The sequence below is a fragment of the Glycine soja genome, chromosome 19 (genome assembly GCF_004193775.1).
Source record: "Glycine soja cultivar W05 chromosome 19, ASM419377v2, whole genome shotgun sequence".
NCBI lineage: Eukaryota > Viridiplantae > Streptophyta > Magnoliopsida > Fabales > Fabaceae > Glycine > Glycine soja.
Genome location: NC_041020.1, coordinates 11,583,133 through 11,604,577, shown reverse-complemented (window position 1 = coordinate 11,604,577; position 21,445 = coordinate 11,583,133). Strand labels below are relative to the sequence as shown.

Below are 21,445 nucleotides of genomic sequence, written 5' to 3'. Positions count from 1 at the left end.
AGGCTTGTGGCCATTTTGGAGTTTGATTTCAAGATAAAATGAATATCGTTGCTGAAATTAACAAGAAATTGCCATAAAAAGTAATGTTAATCTAAATTAATCCATAAAAATAATGTTAATCTAAATTAAAATTTAATATTACTAATTAATATATTTTATCTTTAAAATTTTGAACAATTATTAACTAAAAATTAATTTAAATTGAATGGTTATTTTTTGAGATTGAGTATTTACTAAAAAAACAAGAGATTAATATTCAAATTTAAACATTCTTAAAGAGTTTTACCTACGCCAACAATTGTAGGTATAAGACTTTTGAGGTTATACCTACATCAACAAATTATAGGCACAGGTTTTATCAAGTTTTATCTACATCACGTAGTTGTAGGTATAAGTTTTTTAGAATTTTGCCTACACTGTGCTTTTGTAGGTACTAATCCTTTTGAGTTTTACCTATACTAATCAACCATAGACACAAGTTTTTTGGAGTTTTACCTACACAATGTAATTGTAGGTAGAAGTCTTTTTTCAGTTTTAATGAATTTACTTACACCAAATAATGGTTGGTACAAATGGTTGAGTTTTACCTACATTAGTCACTTGTAGGTAGAAGTATTTTTGAGATTTACCTACACTAATTAATGTCTGTAGGAAAAAGGCGTCCGTAGGCTTAGGTCATTTTTCTTGTAGTGAATGCTTATGGACATCTTTCTTCATATGGGGCCAATAAAACTTTTCTTTGAGTAAGACAAGGGTCTTGTCTATCCCAAAATGGCCCATGAGGCCACCCTCATGGCTATGTTTCACAAATAATTTCCTGATGGATCCTTGAGGTATGCAAAGCTTTCCCTCTTTGAACAAATACCCGTTAGCCAAATAGAACCCATCTTAAGCCTTTTGCCCATAACTCTCATAAATAGGAGAGAAATGTTCATCTGAAGTGTTATACCCTAATTTCGTCAAGGGACTGTCATTCATTGATTCTCGCTAGCCAAACTGTGTTGTTCGACACCAGTTACCACATAAAATGAAGGATCATTCAATGTTTAGATCAGGAATGCGAAAGATACCAAAAGGAGGGGGCAAAAAGTTCTTTTCATTGAGTTTCCTGGACCCTAGCTCCCCCAGGCTAGCCTCTGGCTCGCCTAGGTGAACCAATTGCTTCATGGCTAAGTCTCAGCTTGCCTGGGTGAGCTGCAGTTCCACCAAATGCCATTTTTGGATATAAATAGACGTGAAGGGGGCTGAGTAAAGGGTTCCAAGGTTCAGCATTGAAGGATATTGAGATAATTGAGAGAGAAGAAGAAAGAAGAGAAAATGAAGCCGAGGCGCTACTGAATCACGACCGTGATCGACCCCTACATTGTTCCTTGTTCAGTGTTCTTCGTGTGGTCGTCGATTAGTTTTGTTTTTGATATTCGAATGTGATCTATGCACCCTTATGGGTCCCCCTTGTGTTTTGTGCATATTCATTTCCTCCATCTATTATCGATGATCTCATTTTCTTTGTAAAGTTCAATCTTAACTGATCACTAATGTTGTAAAGTTATCCTTAAAGAGGTTGGAAGTTAACGAACGAAAACCAAGATAAAATCAACTTATAACTAACTACTTTTTATCAAATATCACTAGAAATCATTTCAAGGTCCAACTCCTTAACGGTTCTCTCCTCTTTTCAAAAGTTAAAATATCATTTCAAGGTCCAACTCTTTAAACGACCTTTTTGTTCACAATTAAAATGAATCTTTCAAAAAACATAAAACCAACTTAACATACAAAACATTCGGACTTAAATAACAGGTCTGAATTCCTCATCGCACCTCAGGATACGTAGGAGCAAGGGCAATACCCTTGTCAACCCCAAAAAAATAAAGAAACATAAAAAAGAAAACAACATAATTTTGAAGTTACATTATGTACACTTGATTAAAGGTTGTCGTCCATTGTGACGGGTGTGTATACCTTTCCTGTGCGAAAACAACTCCCAAACCCTTCTTTTCCAAATTCCCAGACCCCCTTTTTTGGATTTTCAAACGTTTTCGTCGAATAGGACAAAATGGGCACATATTATATTTTTAATCACTAAAATTTTTAGGATTTTTTATTCTAGTCCCTGATAAAAAATTAAGGAACATTGACTAGTAAGAAAAAGTTCAGGTATTACAAATAGAAATCCTAAAAAGTTTAGAAACTAAAAAGACAGTAAACCACAAAATTTTTTTATAATGTCTAAGTCATTGATGATATTTGAGATGAAAACCTGGTTATCTCATGCGCACAAAAGCTTCAAGAATAAAGATCAGATTAAAGTATAAAAAAAATCTTTAAATCATTAAATGCCATCGTTCTTTTATTCACTTGCCATTTATTATTTATTTAATGTAAAATTTAATGAAATCCATAACTTATTTGGATTGAAGCCAAAAACATAAGATCTGATTCAGTGCAAATCCGTGTTCCTTTACTTTTCGAGAAAAATTTACTTCCGTAGAAAATGTCGCGTGTGATGTGCAACCCAACAATGGTGAGTAGGAGTGTTCTAGGGTCCCAAACAAGTTCAAAAACGGTGACAGAGACAATGAGTGGTTCCCACGAGTTTGTGATCAAGGGTTACTCACTAACGAAAGGAATGGGCATTGGGAAATACATCGTGAGTGAGACTTTCATAGTGGGAGGGTTCCAATGGGCCATATACTTTTTCCCTGATGGTAGGGACCCCAAAGATAATGCCGCTTATGTCTCTGTCTTTGTTGCACTCCATTCCAAGAGCACCAACGTTCGTGCGTTGTTCAATCTCACGTTGCTCGACCTATGCAAGAAAGGAGAGCACAAGGTTCATAGCCACTTCAGTCACTCCCTCACGATTGGGCCTTACACACTCATAAACCATGGCAGCATGTGGTTAGTGTTAGTGTTTTCTTTATTTTTATTTTAAGAAAATAAATATTGAAATGTATCTTAGTTTTTTAATATCTTAAAATTTAGTTTTAGTCTCTATACAAACTTATTATATTCGTATGTCCAACATTTATGTAAACAATATAGTCTTTAAAATAAAGCAAAGTGTTATTGATTTTGCTTTTAATCTTTTTTCACTATTGTCAGGGGTTAAAGAGATAGCTCTTTTATTAGAATATAAGACATAAAAATTAAATTTCCAAAGGAACTAGAGAACCTTGTGATTTTGGTGATATGATTTGGATATCATCATGATTTATTAGCTCTTGTATCCATTTTTTGTGGTGTACATTACGTAGTGATCAATGATGCACTTGTTGTGTAATAGGGGATATACACGGTTTTTCAAACGGAGACACCTTGAGACGTCAAATTTTCTCAAGGATGACTGCTTGAAGATAAATTGCACTATTGCGGTTTTAGTGTCGTCCATAGATTCTTCTCAGTTAAACACAATACAGGTTCCTGAATCTGATATTGGTGAACATTTTGGGATGTTGTTAGAGGATGAGGAATCATTTGATGTTACTTTCTCGGTTGGTGGAGAAAGGTTTCATGCTCATAAGCTTGTTTTGGCAGCTCGATCAACCATGTTTGAAACTCAATTTTTTAATGTGATGAAGAAGGATGATCAGGAGATAGTTGTTATTGACATGGAACCTAAGGTTTTCAAGGTGTCACATTCATTAAAAGTTCCTCTTTTTCTCTATACCTTTGTAGCTGTTTTTTGTTCCACACAAGATAGATGCTATTTAATTCAGTTAAAATCTGGCCTATCGTTTGGTTGGTTATCTAATTTTAATCGTGTTCTATGTTGAGCAGGCTTTACTTCATTTTGTTTATAGAGACACTCTTTTGGAAGATGAAGAGCTCTTTATGTTGGATTCGTCATTCTTTCCTTCGTTGTCTGAATCATTTATAGCAAAGTTGTTAGCTGCTGGAGAAAAGTATGGTTTGCCAAGACTAATGTTAATGTGTGAATCTATACTTTGTAAAGACATATCTGTAGATTCTGTTGCCTATATTTTTGCTCTTGCTGATCGTTATTGTGCTACCCACTTGAAGTCCATCTGTCAAAAATTTTCTGCTGAAAACTTTGATGGTGAGTTTCCATGCTTAACTTTCAAACCCAACTCTACATTTGAGTTCATAGCCAATTACTTCTTAGCTTGTAATATATTTTCATCATTTTGGTGTCTACATTATTTGTTAGTTGACAGTTGATTCTCATATCATTTCTTTCATTATTATGTCTATTGCAGCCGTGATGCATTCTGATGGTTTTGAGTATCTTAAGAAAAATTGGCCATTACTGCAATCAGAACTGCTAAAGACTGGAGTAGGATGCGAGAAAGAATTTAGTTGAGAGGGAAAATACTAAATTGTATGTGCTTAATCAAAGGTCTAGTTTAGAGGAGTGACGACCTAAGATCCAAGGTTGGAAGAGACCAGAAAAATATAAAAGAAGATTATATATATAGTTGTGCAGTAATCTTTTTATATATTATATTATGTTACTTTATAAATGAATTGAAATTACATTCTTCTATAATGTCTCTATTTTATATGTCTAAATTAAAATGTGGTATGTGATTATAAAGAGTATTTTCTTAGTTTTTTTTTTCACTGTGTTACATTTAAAATTCATGTTAATGAATTTGTGGCTCACTATTACAAATCAGCATGCATGTGATAGAGATTCTCAACCCTTTGTCCTTTCTTTTGGAAATACATTTCACACACTTTCTCTATAATTAGGCCAAAGGTATCTTTCTCTCTCGTATGTTACCACATCTTCAAGTTTCATCCAAAATTTCCAAATTTCTTTGTCTCCCTCACCTAGTAAACTATTCAAGCTCCATCCACCATCAGTTCGTGACTATCTTTGCAATTCAGCAGCAAAATTTTGCACTCACCATGAGTATTCTTGCTTCTTTCATCTATCTATTTTTCTACTCTGCTTTACTTGCACTCTCTCTCTACTCTCACCCACAGGTTTTACCACCGCAACCAGCGGGTACAATCGCTGGTCATAACCATTTTTCTTCACACCCGCATTGCTCAGTTTGTGCAGTTTCCAACTCTGAACAGTCAGAAACTTCTACCCCCTCTTAGTTTTTTTTTTTTTTTTCATATCCTTTCCCACTGCACATTGGATATGCCCTCCATCCTCTCTTCACCAAATTTTCACGCTGCAACAGCGTGCTCCACCAGAGAGACTCTGAATTTGGGTCCAACACCGCATTGAAAGTCATCGTTGTGACTCACAATGCCCAGTGTGGCATCAATCTGTGAGCTGATGAGCAGCAACAGAGAATTAATGTTCAAGGACATGACGGAGATGATACTGATCAGGCATACCAGATAGTGGACTTTAAGTTGATGATGCTGCAGCCAGTGGCATGTCCATGGTGGCAAGGTGGGAGAAATGGGATATGTACGAGAACGTGAGATACAGAGAAGAGAGAAAGGATATACGGGAACCGAGAACGTGATCACTAAGGAGAGAGAAATAGGATACATGAATTATGGAGGAGAGAAAATTGAGATTTTATTTAAATTAAATGTATAAAATTTCTTTAATACCCTGAAATAATTAATTTACATTTAAAAAAATAGATTTTTTGTCCTAAATATTTTGGTGTACAATACTAAGATTGTTTTCGTAATTATTTGTTATCTAAAAGTTTAAAAAATACAAAATTAAAATAAAAGGTAAAATCTGATTTCAAAATTGAAAAAACTGTCACTTATTGATGCTTTCAAGAAAGGAATAACTTCAGATTCACTTTGGAGTGTTCTTTACTCATGAAACCATTCTACCTTTGGAGTGTTCTCCTTCAATTCCCACACCTCGCCCCCACCCCCCCTCCCCCTCTCTCTCTGGTATTCTCTTCCTCCATTGAAGCTTCCTCTTTAAGCTTCTTATCCAAGCCACTCTCTTGGTGGTGAAGCTTCTCCTTCCATGACTTATTCTCTAGTGGATGACGTCTCCTCTAACCTCTTCTCCTTTATCTTTCGCTGCAATTCCATGACTAAAAATCACCATTGATAGACCTTATTGAAGCTCAAAGATCCAGCCTCCATAGAAGCTTCATAAGCAAGCTTCCAACAAGTGGTATCAGAGCACAAGAGCTTCAAGTAGGTGCTCCTTAAACCTCCACTAATTTTCAGCTTTACTTTCTCCTCCATTGTTGTTTCTTCGTTTCTCTCCATGTATCACCTCACGTGTCTTGTGCTGAATGTTGTTAACATAATTTTTTAGAAGTTCCACCGATTAAGCTTGCTATAGAAGCTAGATTTGATTTTCTATGGTTCAAATTCCTTGTTCTTGAACCATGAATTGTGTTGAGTTTAGGTTCCTTTGAGTTTTACATTGTCAATTTTTTTGGCTGAAACCTAAACCATAAAATTCTTACAAAAACATTAAAGTAGAATAAAACCTCAAAAATCTAGAATGACATATTCACCTATTGTAGTTTTGTCATAAAATTCATGTCTAGTCATGAAACTTGTCACGTAAGATTCCTTATGTTGTGTTGAATTTTATTTTTCTTGTTTCTTTGTCTAACTCATTTGTTCATGAGTGTATGAAATTTTTTTAGCCTATAATTTGATTTGAGTCAAATCTTGCATGTTAATTAGTCCTTAACATGTTCGTGCTTAATTCTTAGAGAGTCTTTGATTGTGAACCTTTTCTTGAACTTTTAGGTTTCCTTATGATTGTGTCTATTGTGAATTTGAGTTTTGGTGATTGAATTGCTGGCTGAAATTTTGATCCTAAGTGAATGTTGAACTCCTAAAGTTGTGGTAAATAGGCCTAGTGAATTTAACATACATAGGAAAGTTGAAAGTAAACCAAAGGAAATCAATATACCATGCTTAAAAAATTCAAAGTCTGAAATCGTTGGTGCTGGCAGCTTGAACATACGAACTTATAAAAATTCTTGGGAATTTCTCACTGTGATTTTTAAGCTGAACTTTTTACTGAATTTCCTTGGCATATAGACAAAAATTATATAAAAAGAACCAAGTGATTTGGATAAAATAAAAAAATAAGAAAAATCATACAAGTTGACAGGAAAAATACAAAGAAGTGAGAATGGAAGTGTGCTTGTTGTTTTGGCTCAAAATTTGTTCCTTATGGAAAACTCATATAATAAGTAGAGGCCTAAATATGTTCTTGGTCCTTTTAAGTTTGTGTTTTTTGATATTTGGTCATTGTGTTCATTTTTCTAATTTTAGTCCTTATAATAAGTTTATGCTTTTCCAATTTTGGTTCCTATAAGTTTTTTGCTCATTTTTAATCCTTGTAAGTTTATGTTTTTCAAAAATGAACAAAATATCTTACAGTAGGAAAAAAAAATGAGCACAATATCTTACAGAAAAAAAAATTTAATTTGTTACTAAATAAGCCTCTTACTTTTTTGTTATTAGTCTTCTTTTACTTTTTAACTTTCTTTTTCAATATCCCTTGTATCTCTCACCTAAAACAATCCAATTTGAGTCAAATAGGATAAATATGAACAAGATGAATATACTTTTTGGTAGGCTATCACATAAGAAGTTCATAATTAAGCATGCTTGAATTATTCTGCTGCTACAAAATATGATTGCTAAGAAAGAGCAAAAGGACTAACATAAGTTCCACGCTGCATTGGAGATTGATATACTTATATTCCAATCAGACAAAGTTGATCCATTAACTGAAAGGGCATCGATCACCCTAAAAAAAGTTATAGAAGTACATCACTATTGTTTGACAAACAAACCGACTGGACAACTACAATTCCACATTTTCCTGTTATCATCACTCAGATAAAAGTAGAATTGATAGTTACGAAGAACAATTTTTCATCCTTTAACAAAGTATGTCATCTACAGAAAAAGCAGAGTAGTAAGACAAGTAAACATAACTCAAGTTTCTGCATCACTGCCATAAGAAAATTAGTCATCAAACTTTTTTTTTTTACAGAAGTCACCAAACTTTTCATTAAATAGCAGTGCAGATTCTTTCCGTGCCTGGCCTACAAAAACTTGTGAAAAGTTTACAATGTCCTCCTCTTTTTGTTTTCTTGCACACAGAAAACTCTGAAGTAGGCAACTTGCAACTTTCCGGTAAATCATTAAAGAAGACCATCATAAGGCAATCTTGTAAGCAATAATCACGCATTTTCATTTTATTTTGAGAATAGGAGTTGAAGGTCAGAGGAAGAACATGGAGAAAAACAATGTTAGTAAAGATAGAAGAGCTTATAAACAAAAAGAAAAAGAAAGGTGATCAAATCAAACTTACATAGTGCACAGTAAGTAATGGGAGATTCTCTCTGCCTCTGTACACAGTGTGCAATAAGTAAAGTATGGTGGCATTCTGTTGGAAAGGGAAACGAACTATGTCTTTTGCACTCTTTATGCTCTTTCTAACTATATACCTTGAAATTAAACAGCATATACTAGTATTAGTAAAGAGCTGAAGATAAACAATAAACAAAAAATACTTGCATAGATAAAATGGAAGAAACATTATTCTTGTACCACTTATAATTATTATGGAATGCATACCTTCTCCTTAGAAAACAGCCCAAATCCCTCAGTTTTACACACAAATTTTGTTTCACTTAAAAGTGTATTACTCAAACAATAGAATAAGATTACATTTACTATAAAAGTAAAATAGTGAAACAATTCTAATATCTTTGTCTCTAAGCATAATTTCTTCCAGAGAAGCAGTATGAAGAAAATTACATAATCATTAAGCTTCTAAAGTCTAACCTAATAAAAGCATACGTGCCAGCATCTTCAGGTTCATCTAACTCAAAAGCATCCAACTCAAATCTTTCTGGTTTAGTAACAGGCATACACAATGTTTCCACACATACTAAGCCTTCTTTGTTGACGACAAATTTGTTGATTTTGACGAGAACCTCATTACAATCTTCAAGCACATATTCAACCTTTTTATAGAATATTCTGATAGTGCTAAAAAGAAGTTAGCCAAGCACTCTGTAGGATACAGCATCAATTTCTTGCAAAATCTTGTCTGCAGAAGGTAAAAATGAAATGAAAATAATGGCAAAACAATAGCATATATCACAAATCTTAAAATGATTTCACAGAAGAATAAACTCTTAAAATAACATCATTTTGTTGGCGGCTAATTGGCTATTCGCAATGACTGTAAGACTTCTCAACAATAATTGTTGTTGTTGCATACGATTGCAAATAAGTATATCTGCTTCCGGCCAAGGGGATTTTAATATCCTCCAAGGGACCTGTTGGCACTCATAAGTGGGATCTCCCTCTCAACAAGATTTTCTCCATATATGCATTCGTCGGGATTCAAACCCTTTACTACATGCTTAAGGGATTCGTGTCTAGTACCACTTGGATAAACCATTTCTTGGTACCAACAATAATTATGGTGAGCAGCTTGAAAGAAATTATGGGTACTATAACAATGATGGTTACTTTGTAAAGTATTAGATGATTTGGAAATTTTGTGACACATTTTGTACCTTGGTAAAAAATTGATTCTCATTTACCAACAATATATTGTCTACCTAAATCTAATTCTATCTTGATAAGTTTCTCAAAATAACTAATACCTATGGATTCTTCCCCCAACTATTTGGCAAAGAGATGACTAGATCTACATCAAATCGATTAGTGTGGGTATTCACCATGTCTTTTGGTGACGATACAAATTAATCATGTAATTGTTATGAATAAATGAGTTAATTTACAATAACAAAAGAGGTAGAAATTTTACCTGATATAGTTAATCAAAGAAATCATGATCGTTGAAGATGTTTATTGGCCATGGTTAGAACAAACGATATGGCAAAGCATAAAAGAGAGGGCAAAGAAATATGAGACATGGTCAACGAATTCCATCTGAGTAGATCTGCAATGGAGGTCCATGAATGGGGTTTTGTTCCTTGGCTCATGGATCTAGCATACACAAAAAGATACAAACACAATAAAAAAATAATTATAAAGTGTGGACAAAGTCAGTCTTAGACCTCTGCGTCTAATAACCTATTTGGTGAGAACAAGAGGAGATGATGCACTTTATAGTGTAGATTTCATGTGGTAGGAATATTGCAGGTGATAGAGTGATACTAAGATGTAGATGGAAGGTGTGCATTATAAAGCTTTAGAAACCTACACGGCGATCCAACGGAACTAGCACAAAGAAATATAAATCGTTTGATTTGATGTTATCAACAACTCAGAATAATTTTTTTTGGCAATCCTCGTCTTTTCGAACTAGCCAATGGAATGTCATTATAGGTACATGACCCACTTTTTATTCGATGTATGTTCTTTCAATTTGAAATTGGGTTGAGATCTAGAGAAAACCAACAACTAAACTCACCCATGTAATGTACTCCATTTATTTAATGTGTTTAAATTATCAGTTCTTAATTTGAGATATAGTATTCTATTTAATGATTTTCAAAAAGTATATTGTATTTTTCAATTAAATAAAAAGCTATAAATTTATTTTTGATTCCTAATAAATATCTAATTTTTGTGTTTGCTCTTTAATAAACTTTTCTTTTTCGTTGAGTCCTTAATTAAACAAAAATTTTAATTTTGTCCTCAGAACTTTTTATAGTCCCTGATAAATTAGCAAGTTTTGTGTTTATTTCCTTGTAATTTTTTTTCAGTTTTCTTAGTTAAGACTAAAAAATTCTGTAATTTAGCAGGGAGCAAACAAAAAATTTGCAAATTTAAAAATGGTAAAACAAATTATCAAGGACCAAAAATAATATTATTATTTTATTAGGAAATCAATGAAAAGAAAAAATTTATTAGGGATAAAAAATATATTTAAGACATTAAATAATATCCAAAATTGATATGAATTAATTCTTGAGTGTATTTAGCATTCACTGTTATGTATAACAAAAAAAAAAAAGAAATATGTTATTATAATTTGAATTAAAAATATTTTCTGTGTTTGAATACCATATAAATGTACATATATCACAAATTTCAAATTAAATTGATTAATTAATGTATTAAAAACATACTAAATCCATTTATTTTGACGTGTTGACAACATGATTCCTAGGATTGATAATCTTGATATTGGTACATTTTGCATAATATTCAAATGGGCCATTATGTTTTTTTGGTCATGGACTGAAGTTGGAAGGGCCCTCAAGTCTTGCAAACTTACTATGTGTTTCATTGGGCCTTATAAAATTCTAAAATGATTCAGCAAAGTTCCCTACCAAATTGCTTTATTCTTGACACTTTCGAAACTTTATAGTGTCTTTTATGTCTATCAACTCGAAAATGTTAAAGAGATATAGGATGAGTTTTTGAGATTGTGATAGATAAAGGATAGTGAATTGAAAGTAGGTGTGTTGGTGTGGGAGGGAAACTGACATAGAGGGGAATGAAACAAATATAGGTATGTATATTGAACTGAACTGAAATAATGGAAGCCTAAAGACTGAAATTACAAATAAGATAATCTTCATTTTCAAAATTTTTAAAGCCAGCATAATTTGTTTTTTGTTTGCAGCCTGGGTATTGGTTCCTGTGCATGAACCACCCGTTTGATGCACTGTACGTGAGACTTGTGCGCACATAAATCCAGCTTCACAATTCATCTCTATCTTCATAATCCTCCTACAGATGAAAACAAATTTTATGAAAAAGAAAAGTGATATATATATATATATATATATATATATATATATATATATATATATATATATATATATATATATATATATATATATATATATAGTCATAATTTCAATTATTATAATATGGAAATATTATTTTCTTTTCTATCCCTCTCTTCTACACACACATCTCATTTCCTTTCCCACAAATGAAGAATCGTTATTCAAATGATAAACTGATATGCAAGCTAGGACAATAGCCACGACTGATGCAAACGAAACAAGTAGCATAGAAGTACTTGTCAATATTCTCCATTTTATATATGCAATCTATAACAGATAGCATCACACGGGTATATATGTATATATGAATCATGCCATAAATGTACACAAATATAAATAACCTTGCATGTGCACCGAGTCAAGAGAGAGCACAATACCTGGGGAATAAAATTACATTGATAATCTTGTGTGCATATTTGCGCCAGTGATAACCATCATTTGTTAATACTGTTGTGTCATTTTCGCATGAACCTTCTCATGTTGTAGTATTGTTCCAGTTTCAATCATCCACGAAAGCACAGTTTTTTCTCCTGTGTTCAGGTTCCTGCTAGCTGACATGGTCTTTATTGCACCAGAATGTGGCTCTTTCAGATCATGTGCCACAACCTTCTCTGATTGACTCACCGTGGAATAAGAAATTCCCAGCACCTCTTCATATATTTCTTTCTTTATAGATCTCTTGGGGCATGTATCCTAAGTTTCGTTCGTCAAATCCACACCATGTATCCTAGTTAAATGTCTTAAACCTCTGGTGCGGTGTTGAAGTCTTGCAATAAGTTCCAACCCTAGAAATATCTTATCTTTGAGACCATTGTTTTGAAGTCTTGCACTAAGTTGCAGCCCCAGAATCTTGTCTTTGCCATCATCATCAGGAGGGTTTGAATTTTCACCAACTAATAACACAGGAAACCCTGAACTTTCTTCCATCTTTATCATTGTGTAATTGCCGAATTACACCTCAAGACTCTCTGTGCGAATACTTTCTGGTATGGATGTAGAACCAGAAGCTAGACCCATCTAACAAAAATTATGAGTTTGGTCTAGCTAGAAAGATTAAGTATTTCGATTCGAGTTTCTAATTGTTCCACACAATCTCAAAATAATGCCAATAAATTCACAACTTAATTTGGATGTTAATAAAATCTGCTACTAGCATATATTTTAAACAAATATGATAGTTTAGCCTTTTAGATTACATACGAGATATTATTAATATACCCACACCAATTATGAGAAGAGCAGTTGGAATAAAGATAAAGTATATTGCATGTTTATTCCTGTACCAGAAACACTACCTACTTTTACTACTACTAACAGGGATGGGAAATAAGGTTTCTAGACAATTATTTTTTGTTGTATATGATAACAAAGAAGGATATCAGCCAACCAAGAGGATTTTAATCTCGTCCAAGGGACCTGTTGGAAAACATATGTGGGATGCCCCTCTCAACAAGATTTTCTCCACACGCATCGGTGAAGACTCAAATCTTTGACCACATGCTTAAGGAATCTCTGTCTAGTACCACTTGGATAAACCATTTGTTGGTACCAACAATAATTATGGTGAGTGGCTTGAAAGAAATTATGAGTACTCTAACAACTGTGGTTGCTTTGTAAAGTATTAGATACTTTTGGTACCTTGTTTACCAAACATGAATTGCCTAACTAATCTACTTCTCTCTCAAAATGTTCCTAAAAAGATCTTATTTGTGTGGGTTCCTCCTTGAACTAACAAAGACATTGGTGTAGATATGCAACAAATCAATTCGTGTGGGTATCGACCATGACTTTTAAGGAGAATACAAATTAATCATGTAATTGTGACTATTAAATAACTCAATTTAGAATAACGAAAAAATTAGAACTTTTACCTTATTTAATTAATCAATGAAATCATGGTCGTTGAAGATGTTTATTGGCCATGGTTTCCGCAAAGGGTAAGACAAAGCATAAAAGAGAGGGCAAAGAAATATAAGACACGGTCAATGAATTCCAACCAAGTAGATCTGCAACGAAGGCCCATGAATGGGATTTTGTTTTCTGGCTCATGGATCTACCACAAACAAAAAGAGCACAAAAAGTTTAGAAAAAGGAAATATGCCAACACGAAAAAAAAAATAATTATAAAGTGTGATTAGGGTCAGTCTTGGACCTGTGGGTCTAATAGTCTATTTGGTGAATACAAAAGGAGGTGATGGACTTTATAGTGCAGATTTTGTGCGGTGGAAATAATTAGAGGTGTGAGAGGGATAGTATGATGTATATTCAGGGTGCATTGGCACAATTACTCATTATAAAGCTTTGAAAGCTATTACGGTGGAAATACGTTTTTCTATTTGATGTTATCAGCGAGACTAGCAGGATTGTGTGTTTTGTAATCCGTGTCTTTCCAAAGCAGCCAATGGGGACATCATTATACATTTAGTACATTACCCACTTTTTATTTGGTGTACATTCTTTTAATGTTAAATTGGGTCCAGATGTGGATAAGAACAACTAAACTAAGTCATTTAATGTATTGCTTTAATTTAATGTATTTAAATTATTAGTTATTGATTTGAGAAAAAATATTATATCTTACTAACAAATTTAATATGTGGATAGCATAGACTGCCAGTTTAAAAGTTTTTACATTGTCAATGATCAATTAAAAATATTCTTTTGCATGACTTTCAAGGTAGTTATCATCAAAACAAACAAACTTATCATATATATATATATATATATATATATTTGTGATTTGATGACTCTATAAAACATATTTACACTACTGTTAATACATATTTAATTTTCTCTTAGTTCTTACACATGATAAAAAAACAAGAAATACTTTATTATAATTTGAATAAAAAAGATTGTCTTTGTATTTAATAACTATAGATTCTAAAAAATAACCGGGCTTTTGAAAAAGTTCCCATAGTTACTAATAACCAGGTATATAATATCTGGTTATTTAAAAGTAGTTATATAAATATAACTAGTTTTGTAGTTATAGGTATTTTCAATAACTTGATTTTTACATAAAAATAGTTGTAAAGTTAACTTATTTTAAAGACTGGCATTTTAAAATAACCTACTTCACTCATTTGTCATTTTCGTTTACCTCTATTCGATCTTGGCTTTTGCTGTTCTGCACTTCTGCTACACTAACGCTAAAACCACTGAGGAGAGCCCCATCACGGCAACGAAGAACAGCACCACCACCACGGAAAACCCCATCACAGAGGCAAAGAAAAACACTACCACCGCAGAGAACCCCATCACGACAACGAAGAACAATACCACCACCGTGGAGACAATATCTTAGAAGATGCAGCTATATTACCTCCAGAGTTAAGACAATATCTTCCAACTATGTTGACATTAAGACAATATTTTGACATGTTATTAAGACAATATCTTCCAACTTTTACTAGCTTAATAAAATATGGTGTTCTTTGGATATGTTAAGAGTTGCTGCACCGACTATAGTAAGACAATTTACAAATATTTAATATTTAGTTCAATCTAAAATTATTGCTTCCAGAAACATGAGATTATTCTGGTATATGTAATCTAGAGTTATCATGTTACATACTTATTACACAAACATTATAGAAAGTTCTAAAAATTTGTACCTATAATAAACATTCGTGCATCACCCGAATGAATATAAATAAAATAATTTCATAAAAAGAACTTAGAGAGTGATTCTTGGTGGTGCTTTTGTAGTAAATGGCAATGTGAATCCAACTGTTGAAGTCAACGTGAGTATTTCCATCATGTATTCAAATTCCTAATCTTCCATATAAATATTATATCATTCACAACTCTATCTGTCTAACTCTTTGGTTGGATTTGTTCCGAATATTTGGTTATTCAGAGGCTGCAGACGTTGTATTTACAAGTGGGGTAGATGTACTTGGAGTGGGGATAAATGTTACCCACCAAGTTGTACTAACTGGTACCCACCAAGTTGTACTAACTGGTACCCCCTTTGACAAATTCTTTTGTGCTCCTTTGCTATACTTGAGTCATTTTGTCTTACTAAAATGGGTAACTTTCCTCTAATAAATCTTGTATGGTTTACTATTTCTTCAACGGTTATAGTAATTTTATTTTATTCTTATTTCAGAATTTATGCATAAGGCTCCAGTGCCGCCTCAGAGTTTGATAGTCACCATTTTCGGTGTGTCAAGCACCAGCAGCGCTTCGAGACCATCAAGGGATGGTCTTTCCATAGGGAGAGGCGTGTCCAGCTCAGGGAAGACAAGTATCCTGACTTCCAGGGAGATATCTCTCGCAGACATTGGGCACGACTAGTGACCCCTATGGCTAAATTTGACCCGGAGATAGTCATAGAATTTTATGCCAATGCCTGGCCTACTGAGGAGGGGGTTCGGGACATGCGCTCACGGGTGAGGGGTCACTGGGTCCCCTTTGATGCAGATGTCAGCAGCCAGTTCTTGGGTGACCCATTGATTTTGAAGAAAGACCAGCAATGTGAATTCAGCTAGAGGAGGAGCCAGGCAGACGGTTTCGATGAGGAAGCCATCACCCAACTGCTGTGCATACCAGGGCAGGATTTCGCCCGGACCGCTGCAGGGAGGCAGGTACGGATCATGCACACCAGCATGACTACCTTGACCCAGATATGGATGACACTGCTGCATAGCAATGTCTTGCCTAGCGACCACAACTCTGACCTCCCTCTGCCTAAGTGTCAATTGGTGTGTGTTATCCTGACATAGATGAGCGTTCACATGCCCCAAGTGATTGCTGATGCCATATATTTGTTTGCAGAAATAGCGCCTACTAGGCACCCTCTGGACCCAGAGAAGTCCAACAGGGCCTTGGGGTTTCCGGCTCTGATCACGGGCCTCTGCCAGTCCTACGGAGTTCCTATAACCCCCAACAAGGTAATCCGACCACTGATCACCCGAGCCTTCATCGAGAAGTAATGCACGCCTAGGCAGGCACAGAGCAACGCACATCAGGATGCGGGCGCACCGCCGCCACCTCGGCAGGCCGATTCGGTTCGGCCACTGCGCGTGGAGTGGTATATATATCATTTGGTTCGCCAGCAGGCGGCCAAACACCATGGACAGGTGCAGATACATGAGTGTCTCTACCGGTTCAGCCTCAGTCAGCAGGGCCAGGGTTCTGCCCCTTTTGTATGCCGTACCCCAAAGCAGTTTGGGGCTGAGGTCGCATGGCCTGGTGACTGGCCCGATGCCCAGGCAGGGGAGGACCCTACTGGATCCTCGGGTGAGGTGGATGAATCCCGTATGGATGAGGATATGAATGACCTGCTCGGTTTCTTGCGAGGGAGCGGAGCCACATGACCAAGGTCGCTGCACTTTTTTTGTGATTAACATTACTGCTTTCAGTTATTGTTTTTGTTGTCATCTAACATTACTGCTTTCAATTATTGTTTCTGTTTCCGCTATGATCTGGCATTACGGCTCTCAGTTATTTTGTCACTGTTTTTTGTTGTGACTTACCATTGCATTCTTCTTTGTTTGCTTTGTGATTTGACGTAGGTAGGCCGTGTGTGCCCTCATCCGCATGACCTTTTCAAAAAGAGAAAATAAATAAGTAATAATAACTTAATAGATGAAAAATAAATAAAAATAAATTTGGTTAGCTAAAAAGCCAACATGCTTTTGATGAGAAAATAACTTCTAGCTTTTCTTTGAACAAAAATTCACCGATCAAAACGAAGGGTTTTTTGTTGGAAAATGTGTATACACCTGAAGGGTGAATGCTGTGAAAATTTTCCCGAACGCCCCTAATGGACTCGGATAAATGCGTGAATTGATAAAAGAACATGTTTTGGGAGCACTGGGTTGACTAAAATAGGAAATAAATCTTGAGCCCTAATGTCACATGACCATAAAAAACTTAATGCTTGAGTGTCCACATGGGTGCATGTATGACCAGTTTTGCATAAAATTTTCTAATCATCAGTGTTGCATGTGTATCATCGAAATAATGTGGGACTTCTCCTTTTTCCCTGAGCCGCTGGCCAAACCAACATCCTGACATATATCATGTCTAGCCGTTCTACAAGCCTTGAGCCAAAATCCCAACTTACCACAAACCCTGCCCTCGGAAGAAAACAAAAAAAATAGAAGACAGTTCCCGATCAAAGATCGGAGGAATTAGGATAAAACACTTACCTGTGTGAGATTGATACACTTCGAGTGATATTCTTCTATTCTGTCGGGCCCAGTGTTTCCTCTAAATGGTCGTTTAGGAATGAACGCTAACATCCGAAATCTCATTTATGGTTATGAGAAAATTTCATCAGCATACTCTCCTTTCCCAATAGGCACATTGTTTTTCATCAAAAAAATCATATATGTTGCTCTGATCAATTGGAGGCTTTGTTTGTTTACTAAAGCATATTCGCATTTTAGTGAAAGAACACTGAGACTATTTAGTCTCACAAAAGAAAGAACTACGTAGGTCTGAGTTCTTCATCACAAATGGAGGATACGTAGGAGCAAAAGTCTCGCTTTGTCGACCACCCCACCTTTTGCTATCATGACCCAAGAGTCTGGTAGCATGCGGAGACACCTTTCGGTTATCCGCACCTCGTCATTCGGAGACCCCAAGTTCGATTGACAAGCAGAGGCCAATGTGGTCATCTGCACCCTTTTCGAAGATGTCAGCATCTCCCGATAGAGACTATTTTAGTCTCGCACATCACAAAAGCAAGAACTACGTAGGTCTGAGTTCCTCATCACAAATTGAGGATACGTAGGAGCAAAAGCCTTGCTTTTGTCGACCACCCCACTTTTTGCTATCGTGACCCGTGAAGTCCGATGACATGCGGAGATACCCAAGTGGTTATCCGCACAAACGATTTCTGTTAATCCTAACCCGTGAAGTTAGGTGGCAGGCGGAGATACCCAATTGGTTATCCGTATAAACACTCTTTCGCTATCCGTCAGACTCAGAGTCGGTAGCATGTAGAGACTAACGTCGTCTTCTGCACCCTTTGTCAATCAGGGGCAAGCAAACCCATTGACACGCAGAGACTTATGTCTTCTTCCGCGTTTTCTGTCATCCTGACCCGTGAAGTCAGGTGACGTACGAAGATACCCAAGCGGTTATCCGTACAAATAGTTTCTGTCATCCTGACCAGTGAAGTCAGGTGACGTGCGAAGATACCCAAGTGATTATTCGCACAAATGATTTCTGTTGATCCTAACCCGTGAAGTTAGGTGGCAGGCGGAGATGCCTAAGTGGTTATCCGTATAAACACTGTTTCACTATCCATCAGACTCAGAGTACGGTAGCATGTAGAGACTAGCGTTGTCTTCTGCACCCATTGTCAATCAAGGGCCAATGAACTCGTTAACACGCAGAGACTTACATCGTCTTCCGCACATTCTGTCATCCTGACCCGTGAAGTCAGGTGACGTACAGAGATACCCAAGCGGCTTTCTGTACAAACGGTTTCTGTCATCTTGACCCGTGAAGTCAGGTGACATACGGAGATACCCAAGCGATTATCTGTACAAACGGTTTCTGTCATCCTGACCCGTGAAGTCAGGTGACATGCGGAGATACCCAAGCGGTTATCCGTACAAACGGTTTCTCTCATCCTGACCCATGAAGTCAGCTGACAAGCGCGAGTACATATGGTCATCCGACCTTTCATCAACCAGGGGCAAACGAGCCCGTTGACGGCGCAGAGACTAACGTCGTCTTCTGCACCTTCTGTCATCCTGACCCATGAAGTCAGGTGACATGCGGGGGTACCGTATGGTTATCCGCACCTTTCGTCAACCGAGGCGAACGAATTTGACGGTATCAGGATGATGTTGGTCGCTCGATTCTGATTATTTTCAAAATTTTCGCAGGTTTACTTTAGTCGTCCGAAGATATTCAAGCCCAACGACGCACGAGATTCTTCTCTGCTGGGCGGGGACGATCAAGTTCGATAGCGCGTGGAAACGTCGTGGTTATCCATTTTATCGCTTTCAAGACACTAAAGTTTTGTTGACGCTTCTGATGCCTTTTCTTTCTTTCTGAATGACAGGTTCCCGTTGGTTGGGATATTGACCGGTCGAATGATGTTCCGCTCGAACGAAATTAGTGTCTTATCTTTACTTCGCTTTATCTCAATAAAATAAGTAAAGAGGGGCAACTGTCATACCCTAATTTCATCCGGGGACCATTGTTTGTGGCATGCAACCTTCGGCTTGACCACCTCGAGGTACTTACACCCGTCGTTAGGTAATCCGTCAAGTTCTCACATTCTGAAAAGAAATGTGTATCATTACGAAATCCGTAAAGTTTCGGAAAGGAATCAGCAAAAAAAAACACAAAAGGGATGTATTTAGTAAAACATAAAGGGGGTGCAAATAGCAACCAGGCCCACTAGGGCCTTCCAGGATGTTCCAACAGAAAGGCGGTGCCTTCTAGTGGAAGCAACCTAGCTCGCCTGGACGGCAACCACCTCCTCTTTTGTCCTATAAATAGGGGAAAGAGGGTAGAGTAAATTGTTCAACCCTTCTGGTAGTTTAGGATTCTCTCAAAATTAGTGAGGAAAATTTTTTCTGTGGAAAAAATCCAAGCCGAGGTGCTTCCGTAACGCTTTCGAGACTTTTCCGTGAGCGATTTCGTGAAGATTCTTCATCGTTCTTCGTCGTTCTTCGGTCTTCAACCAGTAAGTTCCCAAAATCGATCTTTCAATTCATTCTATGCACCTTAGTGGTCCCCACTTGTTTCGCATACTTTTATTTTCATTTTGTTTGTTTTTCGTACCCCCATTTAACGTGCTTTAACCATTTATTTAAGTGTTTTCTCACCTAATAAATAATAAATGATTTTCAACCGATCATTTGTGTTGTTATCTTGTTTAATCACTGTTAAATAAAATCCAACCGATCGTTCATGCACCTAATCCCGGTTAAAACCAAAAAAAGGGGCAAAATAATAATAAAATAATCAAAATTTTTGAATAAAGTAATCAAAAAAATCAATCGGACGTTTTTTCTTGGAATTTTCCTTCTCGCAATTGAGGATACATAGGAGCGAGGGGGAAACACCCTTCTCGACCACAAAAAGATAAAAAATACAAAAAACATAAAAAGCATAAAAACACAAAAAAGACATAAAAAAGGGAAAATAAAACATTTTGAAATTATATTTGCACACTTGATTAAAGTTCGTAGACCACACCTTTTCGGGTTTTCCAACATTTTCCTCGAATAAACGTTGGTGGCAACTCCGCGCATTTTCGTTTCTTGGATGACACACCCGTGAGCCCCGCGTCGCCTTCCCACCGAAGGGTAGGTTGCGACAATTGGTAAGTTGTGATATGTATATTTGGGTACTAATGGGTACAACTGATATTGGACTTGTCTACCATGGAGACACGTCTTGTGCTCTTGCTGGTTATTTAGATTTTGACTATGCTGTAGATTTGGATGCAAGGAGAACTATGACAAGGTACGGCATTCATGATTGGCAACTCTCTTGATAGTTTGAAGGAAACTCTTTAGCCCATTGTGGTTTTATCCACTACAAGGTAGAATGCATGCTCTAATAGAAGCAATAAAGGATGGGATCTGACTTAAAGGTCTGGTTAGCAATCTTGGGTTTCCAATTGAAAAAGCTATCATTTTTTAGGATAGTCTAAGTATAATATTGATGGAAGTTTTCTTGTGAAGCTTCTATGGAGTTTGGGTCTTTGAGCTTCAATAAGGTCCTTCAATGGTGATTTTCGGCCATGGAGTTGCAGCGAAAGATAAGGATAAGAGGTGAGATGAGGCGCCATCTAC

General features: G+C 36.1%; 2 protein-coding genes across 2 annotated transcripts; both read left to right on the top strand.

Moving 5' to 3' along the window:
• Positions 1-2,459: 2,459 nt before the first annotated feature.
• On the top strand, positions 2,460-3,112 carry LOC114398595 (BTB/POZ and MATH domain-containing protein 5-like). The gene is made up of 2 exons (XM_028360774.1): positions 2,460-2,901; positions 3,106-3,112. Exons 1-2 carry the CDS (start codon positions 2,495-2,497, stop codon positions 3,110-3,112), a joined length of 414 nt encoding a protein of 137 aa, XP_028216575.1. The 5' UTR covers positions 2,460-2,494.
• Positions 3,113-3,266: 154 nt separating this feature from the next.
• On the top strand, positions 3,267-4,538 carry LOC114398594 (BTB/POZ and MATH domain-containing protein 4-like). The gene is made up of 3 exons (XM_028360773.1): positions 3,267-3,632; positions 3,781-4,060; positions 4,221-4,538. Exons 1-3 carry the CDS (start codon positions 3,267-3,269, stop codon positions 4,322-4,324), a joined length of 750 nt encoding a protein of 249 aa, XP_028216574.1. The 3' UTR covers positions 4,325-4,538.
• Positions 4,539-21,445: the final 16,907 nt, after the last annotated feature.